Source organism: Pleurodeles waltl, chromosome 1_2 (assembly GCF_031143425.1).
Source record: "Pleurodeles waltl isolate 20211129_DDA chromosome 1_2, aPleWal1.hap1.20221129, whole genome shotgun sequence".
In the NCBI taxonomy this organism is placed as follows: domain Eukaryota; kingdom Metazoa; phylum Chordata; class Amphibia; order Caudata; family Salamandridae; genus Pleurodeles; species Pleurodeles waltl.
The window spans coordinates 275,835,255-275,848,503 of NC_090437.1; the positions used below are offsets into that span (position 1 = coordinate 275,835,255).

The 13,249-nt window shown below is 41.2% G+C and overlaps 1 protein-coding gene across 4 annotated transcripts in view; it reads right to left on the reverse strand.

Moving 5' to 3' along the window:
* UNC5C (unc-5 netrin receptor C) overlaps nucleotides 1–13,249 on the reverse strand; it is a 394,404-nt gene that overhangs the window by 153,450 nt on the left and 227,705 nt on the right. For all 4 annotated transcript variants that reach the window (XM_069238193.1, XM_069238177.1, XM_069238185.1 and 1 more), the window contains exon 3: nucleotides 5,959–6,102. In XM_069238193.1, the coding sequence (XP_069094294.1) occupies nucleotides 5,959–6,102 (144 nt within the window). The remainder of the gene's footprint in view (nucleotides 1–5,958; nucleotides 6,103–13,249) is intronic.

Consider the following 13,249-nt stretch of genomic DNA (forward strand, 5'->3'; position numbering starts at 1 on the left):
TGGAATCCTGGATAGAGAAGGCCTCCTCCTGTTGTTCAGGTTCCTCCTGGGCATTTTCCTTTTTAAAGATGTCCGGGGTGTCATCTGGGGTCTTGTGCACTATTTCCAGTTGACGGGCCCTTCGGTCCCACAGCATCTTCTTCAACCAGAAAGATCTGCATGTGTCACAGGTAGCTTCCTGGTGATTGGGGTAGAGGCACAGGTTACACACCAGATGTTGGTCGATGTGGAAAAATGTCAGCCCTGACTTATAATAAAAAGTATAGCGCTGGCTTGCGCCACTTCACAGCGCAAGCCAGGCACCATATTAAAAGAATGGTGCAAGCCGGCGCTAAACTTTGGCTAGCGTCTTCAAAAAAGACACTAACCGGGTAGCGGTGGTGGTAGGGAAGGAGGGGGTTGTGCGTCAAAAAATGACGCTAGCCTGATTAGAGGTAAAAATATGCCTCTAACCAGAGTAGCACCATTTCCTGGCGCACAATCACCAAAAACATGACTCCTGCCTTGAGAAAGACAGGAGTCATGCCCAGCACCCCAATGGCCAGCACAGGGGACAAGTGTCCCCTGGGCATGGCCACTGCACCCTGTGCCATGCAGGGGGCCCCAATTTAGGGCCTCCGATGGCACTTTAAAAAAAAGTTATAAAATACTTACCAATACTTACCCTTCTTACCTAGGATGGGGTCCCCCATCCTCTGATGTGGGTGGTGGTGTTTCTGTGGCCTGGGGAGGGCACCTGTGGACCCATTCCACGATGTTAAACCATGAAAGTGGGTCCACAGGTCCCCTAATGCCTGGTCTGAGCCAGGCGTTAAATAATGGTGCAAAGTAAGCTTTGCACCATTTTTTAGCCCCTCCTCCCACCTGTGCATCATTTTAGCATGGGGGATAAATATGGGGCTATGGGGACAGCACCATTTTTAGATGGGAACACTTACCTTGCATTTCATTTATCCAAGGTAGGTACACGCATCCAAAGAGTGGTGCAAACTCCTATATTTTGACGTTAGACATGTCTAACGTAAAATATATAAATATGGAGTTAGGTTTGTGTCGAATTTGTGTAAATTCAGCGCAAACAGTATAAATAAGCCCCTTAGTTTGGCAGCAAAGACAGAAGCAAAACGGCATTCATTACACATTAGCTTAACATAGTGATTGGTGCTGTGTGCTTATGTAAGCCCAAAACGGGTGAAGACACCCTGGAGGGTGCACGGTCAGTTCCTGGACTGACGATTCGAAACGAGCACTTAGATGGGAATATGCGATTGAAACACAATACCATTGAGGAAGAGAAGATGAGAAGAAAGATTACGAAACGGAGCAAGTCAAAAGATGGAGTGAAGACACATAGGTCCAAACCTGATGTCAGAGAGAAAACAATGCGCATCAAGAGGAGGAGTCACTCGATCCTGTGACTCAAAATGCTTCTTTAAAGAAAACCAACTTGCACCTCTCTGGACCCAACACTAGATGACAGGAGTATGCAGAGCATGTGTATCTACAGCCATACATGCCATCGAACATGGTGTTTTTTGGGAGACCTCATGCCTTGAACCACAGTTGTGTTTGTGTTAATTTCCAACGTGCAGTAAATGGTTTGTAAGTTGCCTCAAGCTGCTTATGCAGACTCAGTTGAGTGCTTTAAATTAGCAAACACTTCTCTAATTTGAAAGAAATTATACTAGTTATTCTCATCAGTGGTGCAATACTTTTAATGAGAGTACTGGAACATTTAAGCATCAAAACGTTACTGTTGGATAGTGAACACGTGCACTATTATATATTAATTGCAACAATCTACACTGTCAGGAAAGCCAAAGCAGTTCAGAGCTTCCAGAGGAGGAGCTATGTTTAATGGCTAAGATGGTGGTGGATCCTAGTTTCCCCCCCGATATCCGGTTCACATTCCAACCCTTAAATCTCCCTCTCGTCTACAGAGTACCATGAAGATGTGCACAACTTCATGACACTATTTACTGCTGAAACATTTATAATTTGCTGCTAGCTAGCCGAACCTATAGCAATTCGGAAGTGGGGATTAATCTTTGAGTAGCGCCCGGGGAGGAACGCCGACAGCATGGAGAAGGCCTGACTGCAGTAAAGCGATGCAAGTGCGTCTTCATGAGCAATCTCTTAAGGCAAACATGAGCGGCTTCTCTGGCATATGCATCCTTCACACTTTCAAATTACTTTTCAGCTAATTCCATTACACGGTCAATGAGCACAGCTCTTTAATACCATTTTTAGTTTTAATAGACTTTGAGACCGGTCCTCAAGAGACCATGATAATTCCACAAGGCTGCAAAGCAGGAGCATTACTGCCTCTTTTTTTTAAATCTTTTTTTTATAATTCTTCCTGATGGGAAGTGCTAATTGTAACATCCCTATCTATGTGCAAATTGTACTGGCTGGGTTATGTGTTTATGGTGTTGTTAATAGGACTATACTCAGGTCTAATGCTGCTGTGTTCTTTGTGGGAGACTACACTGCACAGCTCACTGTTTGACCCACGAGGGTTATGGGTGTAAAATCCAGCTCCAGTGCATAGCTCTGCAAAGTTGGCTTCTCCATGGTACAGAACACATGCAATGTTTATATTGGTTTAGGATTTTCAGACACTTTCTGATGCAGATCAAAGCGTGGTAACCAGCAGCGTTGAAGCCGGCAGACACCGTTCGCTGTCTTTTCACCCTCTTTCACAGAAGCTCAGTTATTTTGTAAAGTTATGCCATAAATTGTGTTCCACCACACTCCGATCTGTTGGCGAATAAAGATCACCAAGCATCCACAAAACCCCGTTCTAATACAACAAATCGTCCTCACTTGTCAGCACTGTCCTTGCCTTCTTGTTCATGGGTCAATCCCAGTTTTTCCAGTCATTGACTGTTTTTTCCACGATCCCCAAGACAATGGTGTGGCTTGGTGTGTACATTATGCTTTACCTTCTGCCTTTCAGCGACAATTCCTTAACAAAATTCCTAAATCTACAATTATTCCTCTGTTTATACACTGATCCCGTCTTTGCCTCGGCCTACCTCTACTTCGCAGACCTCGCCTGACACACTTTGGCAGCCAAGGTAAGGACGAATGGCTTTGACTTTGAGTTCCACCGGCAGCACTTTCCCGACAATATGGCCCTTCATCTTGAAAGCAGCATCTCAGTTGCTCAAGGAACAGAGCTCTGTCAAGTCAGTTTAACAGGCTCATCCGGACAGTACTGAATGGGTCCTAGGCACTTCCGTGTAACCTCATTACATAGCAGAAGAATGGAGAAAATGTCATTGGTATCCTCAAGGGTCTCCCTCTCAATGAAAAGGGGCATCAACTATTGTTGTTAAGCCGATTGACCATTGCAGTCAAGAGGCTGCAGAATTAGATGGTGTGCAAAGAGAGTTATCTGAGACAAGGGCATTCATTTCAGGGGTAAAATGCCCCAGTTATCTAGCTTTACACCAAGGTAGGTCAGTTCTAGAAATCAAGCTGTTGATCCCGAGGTCTTGAAAGTAAAAAATAATCACTGGATCAAGACTTATCATGCTCATGTTCAAGCCTTTTTTGGTTGTGTCTGCCAGAGGATCTTGGACTCATTGGTAAACTGTTATTACTCAGGGAAAAAAAAACTTGATGCCCACCTATTCAGATTTTATCTGTAAGTCTCAATGTATCCATGAGACCCTCTCAACCATCTACGCTCTATCTCTCTTTTAATGCCATTATAAAACCTGGGAGACTACCATGGACGCCAATTCACCAAAATGCCAGGGGTAGCGGAAGTGACATCACACACCCTTTGACCTCCACTTTCACTCACACACACATAATTACACACAAATTCACACTTACACACACACTCTCACATAAATACACTCTCACCAGCAAGGATGCACACAACATACATTTAAAAGCATTTCCACTTACCTCAGCTGCCGTGGGAGGGCATGTTCCCAGCTAATTTCAGCCCATTTGTATCACCCTAATAGAGAATAATATATTATTATTCACTATTAGGGTAATACAAATTGACAGAAAACGTAGAGTGGAGCACTAACTGATGTCCATTATGACAAGTTGCCCCTGTGTCCCTGGCACTGAATTTGACAACTTTGAAACCAGGGATAGCAAAGGCAGTGCCAGGGGTCGCAAAGGGCAAACTAGTGGTCGCAGTTACGACCCCTGGCAACCCCTACATGACGTCCATGAAGCCTACAGTACCTAATTTAAACCGTTCTCTACTTTCCTTATTGTAGTATATGTGACATCCCTAAGACTTGTAGTAAGATTAGTTAACTGTTGAGTGTAATTAGGTATTACATTTTAGCTGAGACATCACAATACCTCCTTCCAATGCCAGGTGGCAGTGTGCAGGACATGTCAACGAGCAGAATTACAACTACTATTAAAACTGTTCAGCACTTCTGAACTGTTTTCCTAAAAGAACAGTCATTATCAGAAAGGAGACATTTATGGCAGCTTGCTTGTTTTCAGCACAGCTTTATAGTTTATTTACAGAAAAGCAAAATAATTATGCACATTACCACACTTATGAAGTAGAGATATTTTAGAAAAATGACTTACATTACACTGCTTCTAACTTATTTGAAACACATTACTCTTTGTATATTGCTGTGTTTCATTTTTCACTGCATGTATTTAACATTTTGCAACTATACTGGGTTACTCTGAGGAGCAAGATACCAAGGGTTTGGACTATTTTGGGGCAGGATAATCATATGGAAAAAATATATAAGGAATAAAATATATCTTGTCATGTGTTAAAAAAGAAATTACAAGTCACCTCAGAGTTCCATGACCTAATACAGGCATGCAGCTTTTGACCACATAAAGGAATTCTTGCAATGTACAACAAAGGGTACTTAATTTCATATATTGTTGTTCTGTCTCCTACAAACATCTTAAACACTCTTTCAATCATTCGGCTACGCTTGCAATACATACATATAATTAATGAAAAACAATAATATACCCTTTGTATGGTAATAAAAGAACATTGAAATGATCCATGTACAAAAATGCAGAGTGTGAGCTGATGAATCAGGAGGTGGAATTTTTAGAGATGTTTTTAAAAGGCCTTAGGTAAGGTCAGCCTTTATAAAAAAGAAAGGGGTATTTCTTTTCATCAAATTCTTGCCATCATCTTCTATTGCAACAAAGTGCAGTGGGATGCTTTGAAATCAATGCAGCCGTACTGTCTGGTTGAAGACTTAATAGAAGACAGTCACAAAAAATAAGAAACATTGTTTTCTGTGCCAGAAATAAGGTCACATCAGTGCAGGTCTCCACAAACTGTTAAAGCACACTGATAGTGGGGATACTATGCATTATGAATGAATTGTGACTGTTACTTTGGTAGCTCGGTGTGCCTATCCACACAACACTACGTTTAATGTCAACAGAGGTTATTCTGTCTGTATCTTCTTTTGTAAAATGATCAAATAAGTGCCATTGAGTTGGATATTCAGGCTACAACCGAATAATCAAATTGTGGCGTGTATGACCTACACAGCCATCACTGTTATCATCCGTGGCACCAGTCCACTGGATCAATGGCAGAGATGCCGGTGAATACTGGTTTCAGCTTTATGATTAGCTGCCATCACCTGATTCCATATAAATTGATGAGTATTGCATGGATTCCTAATGGAGAGACTGCCAGGATGTCACTCTCTAAAATTGAGACACTATCACCAACTAGAAAAATAGGAAAAAGTGATGCACCAAAAAATGTAAATAGCTTGAGGTTTCTACCCTTTGCTACCATCTGCACTTTCTGCTAATCTGACTTGTTCATATAGGTGACTGATCAACACACAATCACTAGTGTTTCTGCCAGATTCTAAGTTCTCCTTCTGGATGAAAAAAGAAAATCTATATTCATTTGCAAAATAAAGCAATGAAGCAGAGAGCTACAAGAAGTCCAAGTGGAATGATACTCACAAGCAATACGGACATAGGCCTTCCGACTCTTAGTGGTGCCCGCAGAGCTCCAGGCAACACACTGGCACCAGAAGTCTTCTGGTCCAAAAAGCTCCTCCACTTGCTGGCGGGAGATCTCGATGCTCACCTCCCGGACAATGAGGCCTGAAAGACATAGAAGAAAGATGACGCTAGTGAAAGATGTGCTCAGTACTCTCTGACCATGCCAGATACTCCTACCTGCTAAGCTATGCTGCTACACGATGCAAATGTGAAACAAGGAGAGAAATAGCAAAATAACAACCTCATAGTCTCCTTGGTCAACAAGCGCAGCTAAGGATGGTACCTGACATTGAGATTATTGTGGCCTGCCAACTTTTTTAAAGTTGTTATAAGTGTAAGGACAATTTTAAGTATTCTGCAAAACTGTCAGTTTAGGTGCATGTATATGTGCCTTTTTGTCTGTCTAAATTGCCATCTATAACATCTGTCATTCTAATTATCTCATGCAGACCATGTGTGTTTCAATACCATATAATAGGCAGAGTACACAGTTCTGATTTAAGCATTACAGCATGTTTCCAAGGGCAGTAACGATTGTTAAAGGCTCTTCCTTTGATGAGGATAAGGGCGGTTAACAACTGTTATAGCTTGAGGCAAAAGGTCTATAAAGGTATTAGACAACATACCCACTTGGGTATAATGTTCTAAATTAAAAAGAGAAAAACTGAATAGAAATATTGGAATGTTTGAACAGAAGGTTTGTACCAACCATTAGGTGCCCTGAGCCACTCTGTTATTTTCAGTAGAGCTCTCAACATCCCAGTAATATAAATATGCATTATAGCCCGCTGCCTATGGTTATAATGGTTGTTAAAGGCAGTGAATCCGGCAGATGACCAATATGAGGGTGTGTCCTGAGGCAGAAGGATGATAATGCTATTAAACCACTCCCACAGTGAGGGTAGAATCTTCTAATTTAAATAGGGACAAAAACAAACATTGGAATTATTAAGAAATACCTTGGACCGCTTTGGAGGGCTCAGCTCTGGCTACAACCTCCAGGATGGGGAGCTATCTGAGCAGGCCACTAGGATCGACAGGTTACTGCAATACACTTTATTAGCTGCCTCCAATTAAAACATATATTGTTGCTTGCGGTGGATTTGAAGACACAGGACACGAATCATGATACAAGTAGAGCTGTATTCATAAGAGTTGAGCATAACCTTGGAGGCAGACAAGGTTATGATGGTAAATCCACCCGATATTTCTAACAACTTTGCAACTTTTAAGCAAATTAAGCTCAGTGCGGTAATGGGAGGATTGCAAGGCATGTCCAGTTTCTTGACATTGAGCAATGGCATGTAGTTTTAGGTATGGTTTTTCAGTCCAAGCATGTCATTCATTATCTTATCTCTTCAGTTGCAGGATGGTTAAAGCGACTTCCTTGGCATTAAGCTCGAAACAAAGGTGATTGCCTTAATTTACATGTATCCAATATTAATTGAGTGCATGAGTGGAGATGTCAACATTACAATGTTCTAATATCATTTTTTGACCATGTTTCTTATACAAGACTTCTTGTTACAAATGAAGCTGCCTTAAATTAGTTATAACAATTGTGATGCCTGAAGGCATTACAGTCGGGTTCTGACATGACAGCACCTACCGCTGGAGGTTTAATTTATATCCTTTTACAAAACAGTTCTGGACATATTTAGATTCCTCTCATTTTATGTTTGTCTGACAGTACAAGTCCAGGAGCTGATAAAGATGCATTCAAAGACAAGCTCTGTTTTCTGGTTCATGATAGCAGCAATATGTATATTCCAGGGAATTTTGGAAACGGAACGCCATTCGGAAAGTGAGAGCATTAACCGTTTTATTGCAAAATTACAGGTTTTAAAGTTATTTTGTTAGCATACATTATGTATATTCCAGTTCATTTTGTGACCAGGACACCATCTGGAAAATGATTTGAATTAACCTGTATTAACCATTTTGTTGCCACAAATTACCGTTTTTTAAAGTTAATTGTTTTGCACGGATACCATATATATTTTGCTTAAATGCATATGGAAGGTAATATTGCATTAACGAGAGGATGATAACAGATGAGGGCGCTATTCTGTTCTAAAACAGAGTACCTTCTTCCCATGAGTAAAGGTTACCGCAAGTCATTACCGCTTTTCATTACAAGGGTGGTGATATCTTTAGTGCAGTAGGTGCAGTGGCACCAATGCCTAGGGTTGCCAGTAACCTACTGCTGCCATATTATGGCTGTTTTTAATTATTCTGTTGAGGTACAGGGAATCCATTTTCCTAATTGCAATAGCAGCACTAGTACCCTTGATAAGCCATCATTCCATGACACCATAAAGTAAGCTAGCCTTCGGCCTCATTCCTTAATATAAACACACAGCTGCAAGGTGACTTGTAATTGGCTCATAAAATATATTTCTGCATGTTATCTATCTCTCCCGATCACTGTTCAAAACATATTTTCAAATCCCATAACATTTTAACCTAGTTCTAAATGATACAAAATGACCACTAGTTGAGTATCAAGTATAATATGCATTAATACATATAGAGCTTCTACACAAATCACTATACATGGGCAATCAAGGAACGAAACATATGATATTAAAATTAATAACCAAATTAGTTGAGGCTTCTGTTCAACTAATTAAAACTAAAAATCATTACTGTCAAGAATGTGGCCATTTAGTCAACTTCCCACAGTGTTTATTTAGTGAGGCGTTCATAATCTGCCAGGCCCCACGTTTGATGGAATCAGAGCTTATTTCACCCACACATAATCACACATGAAGGCGCCATATTTTCATCCTGCGAGGAAAACTCTTCAAGCGCCATCTGCCACGGTATTAACTGTGAATTCTGCAGGAAATCTGCACACTTTGTTTAGGGATCCCTCACTGACGTTAAATTAAACCTGTGAACCACCTTTTTAAAAGTAAAAAAAAGCAGCACAGAATGCTGTGCAGTTCGGTAGTTAACCACATTTTGGCCCAGATTTAAGAGGGCTTAGTGCCTCCTTGTGCCACATTAGTGTCATTTTTTAAGACGCTAATGTGACATTAATGTGGCACAGAGCGGGCGTTGAAAGGGGGCATACCATTTCAATGGGTTCCAATGTACTCTTCAGGATTATCCTGTGCACTACATCAATGATGTCAAAAGTTTTAATGCTACAGCCCCTACCCTGTGCCATGGTGCACCATATATTAAATGCAGGGCACACATGGTGGGGATGGGAGGGCACTAAGGGGCGCAAGAAAAGTGGCGCTACATTGGATGCAGCGCCACTTTTCTTAAATCGGGGCCTTTATGTCTCAGTGCAGAAACTGAAGAAGTGTGCATTTTCTGTGGAAAGTGTTAGTTAAAGGCGGGACGCACAGTCTGCAGAAGACAGGGGTGGCTTTAGTGCTGGTGGTGCTCGCTGAAGCAATCTTTGTTGGTACCGCCAATAACATTCCTCTCCACAGATTCCCCCACTACTACCCTCCAACAGTGCCCCTCATCTCTCCATAACCCATTTAGCACATGCACTTCATTTCTTTTATAGCGTTTCTCCTACTGGTGCTGTGTCAGAGCAATTTACATCACACACACATTACACAAAGACAAAGAATCATACATGGGTAAACCAGCGTGTAGGAAATGTCACATAAAAAAATGAGGACTACAAGCTGCAGGAGTCACGTGTCATCATGTGTCATCCATACTGTTATGCATTATGTTTTTAAAGTGCTTGGTCTGGATAAGCACAAACTCAGGAATCAAAACATAACACAGAGGTTGGGGTTGGCTTTACTAATAACTTATTTCTACTCAAATAAACCCTTACTTAAGCATTAGGATAATGAAAAACTGAGCAATAAACATAACTTTCTAACTCATACCTTGCATTTTGCATGCAGCTCTTTGATAACAGTTCATAGCTCACTGTACTATAAAGAATTGTAACTTATGAACTGCAAGTAACAAATGGATGTCTCTTACTAGAGGATTAACCCACTGAGCTATTTACATAAAATGCAATTTTAAGATGTACATGTTAATTGTGCTTCGCAGAAGGCATATTAACCTTCTGCATTACTTTGAGGTGAGTTAAAAAAGTCACTGGACAAAACTACGCTCTCTGTCCAGCAGGAACATTAATCACAAATGTTATCTGGTTCATTTTTATTGTTACCAGAAAATTGCAGGACACACAGGGAACTCTGCAGCAGGGACTTTTAAATCCATAAACAGAATGCCCATCCCCCACATCTCTTCTCGAGCTCATCTCCCAGTGCTGTGGCACTGGTCGACCCGCCCTAAAGCTGTCCTTGGCACAAGAGACATGTCTTGTAGTGCAGAAGCTCCAACACAGCAGAGATGGCTGTACTTGAAAATTAGCCATCTGATGGTAAGATCATGTAATAGTTTATAGTGAGCGGAAAACAGAGGGGCATAACACAAGCACTCCTGTGGAGCGAGGGGGAGGGGGAACCCTTCATGGACACCTCTAATCCTTCAGGCAGCCCACTGAACAGAGGTGCATCTGTATTTGAGTCAAAAAAGGGGGGAGGTTAACAAAATATACATTGCCCAGGGTGCCACAAATCTTGAGAGGCCCAGGCACTATGCTTGAGACTTGTGGCATCATACTTATAATTATATAAAGTTAATTTCCAGAAAGCTAAAGCCTCGCAGGATAAAAATACAGAACTGGAAGAAGGTGTGGCAAGGAACTGGTTGACTTCTATCCAGCCGTAACAAGCCTAAACATGGAAATGCACCCTTGGATCTTGTGGTTAATCCGGCTGTCTTAGAGGTAGGAACTGGATTGTTACAAATCTTCTGGCAAAGACCATTCTGAATGCGACCTGCACTGTTTAGTGTCTGTTGAGGGTAATATATTTTGTGAATCACTCTATGCAGCATCACCAACATCCTGTAGCATAGGTTCATGATGAATTTAAGGCTTTCCAGATGCACATAGTTAGGTCAACTGCATGGCTTCACTTAACACCTGGCAGCAGTCCCTAAACTGAATCCAGATGTGCACTGCCTTGTACGATGTTAGGAGATGCTAATGAGGGTAAAAGCGAGTCCAGGATCCGGTTTTGACCATCCCATAATCGTACGCCAGAGAGGAGAGAGAGGTAGACTGATTACAAAAACGTGACACAGGTTGAGATTGGTGCGTACAATTATTTCCACCAAGTTTGGAATCTCGTCAGACATCCACAGAGGTGAATATGGACATCAGTTGTGGGGGCCATAGGCTACCCCTGCTTTGCCCTTTGTTACTCTTGCACTATTTGATTTGGGTTTTTTGGTATGTAGACATGAAAGATGACAGAAATATTGCTAGCAGCCAATCAGCACTACACATCCTAGACTGTGTTTTGCAATTCATGGGGGCAGTCGGAACACATGGAGATTTCTGTGGTGAAACTAGAAGTCCCTTTTTTCTTCCAGATAATCCTTGGATCGTGTTTCATTTTTATTGCCCCATTTCTACTCAACAGTTGAACTAAAAAATAAAGAGGTGAACTTTACCTGATTTGCTTTCTGGCAATTGTTTGCCCATCCTTAGTTATGATGACAGAAGCAGAACTGGAAAGTTAACAGCCCATTAGAAAAACAACCTATGATGTTCCACCCCTAACTTTTCAATTAGGGCCTAAGCAGCCTGTTGAGGTGGGTAAGGTGTTGGGAGTGATGCATATGTTTAATCCTGTGATGTCATCAAGGGCAAATTGTGCATGATGGCACTGATGGCATGATAGCACTTCTGTTACCACTGAAGATCTGGTGAATCCATGTTCACGGATACAAAATGGCTTTTGATCCAGGGTTACTGCAGTGACTGCATTCAAATTTGCCAACAGAATGTCTCATATGAAACCCAAGGTGCTGGAAGAGAAATGTATATTCGAGTTGTGCAACAAGCGTCTGAAGTCTAGAGCTATGGATCAGTAGGCCGACCACCACCTGTAGAAATAATGTATGTTTTGTGAATGTTACAGCTTCGAACCCTTGTAAATGTGTCTGAATATTCAATCCATCATGGTAGAAAAATCCTAACACTGAGTTAGATAATGAAAATTGCACCGGTTACTTTCAAGTGCTGCTCTAGATGGATGAAGACTCACAGTTTACTCCAAAAGTCAACACTTCTACAAAGGCATTCTTCCAACTCTTGTATCAACATGGTGTTACCCCATATTATCTTATCGTGAAGATATCCATTGGTGCTTGCAGTGGCTGTGCCTCTGCTGGAATGATGCAGCACCACCTCTAGACCACTGCCAATCCAGAAACCAGTCTAACAGCAAATGTCCTAAAGTATGAAGTATATCTCACCCTTGGCATGGAGCATTCTGGGCTCGGCAAACTTGTCATAAGGTTTCTCAACTAACTCTGAAATAAGGCAATAACACAACTCAAACACATTTTGTGGTGTGTTAGTATCTCATGGTCACACCACTCATTTCAAAAAGGTCTCCCAGAACCACCTCTCATCCAACTGCATATTAACATTCTGAGGCTGATTTACCATCCACTAGCTTGCCTGAAACAACACTTTAAGGCTCAATCTCTCTGCTGACAAACCTGGAAGTCCCTCCCAGTGTCACACAACTTGAAAAAAGCCTAAAAGCAATACTCAGTTATCATGCTAGTTAAAATTCATCAAAATGTATATCTCTCAATTTAACTTTTTTTAGAGCATAACAAATGGCTCTCTGCCACTTTTCTGAGGTTCCTTTTCTTTCATTTTGTCCTTCAATAGTCCTCATTGTGAGTATTAATTCTGATAAAAACAGTAACAGAAGTTACAGTGCCCATCTGATTTTTTGTTTAGCACGAACACTGCTGCTTAGTCGTATTCCACCCAGAGATTTAGGTGTCTGGGTGTAATATTTGGGAAAAACATGAGGAAATAAGTATGGTTTATCTCTTTTGCATAGTTTCCTCTCTACTCATAATCCCGTTATAAACTCTCTCCCCTTTGAAATTAACATAAACCTTGGAAAATGTGGGGAGGAAAATAACAAGAATTTTTAGGGGCCATTCAAATGAGGGTTTAAAGCTGCATTCCGGAGTGCTCATACGGCTGTGTAATGCTTGCCATAGCCCAACTGATGTTTAGTTGTCTTTTTGATGCAGAATGTAACTGAATATAGTAAGTCGGTATTTAGATACTCCTGAATTTGTTCTATGTTAAATTGAATGTTTGAATAAAAAATATAGAACTATCTATCTAAATAACTACCTAGTGGATCTACCTAGA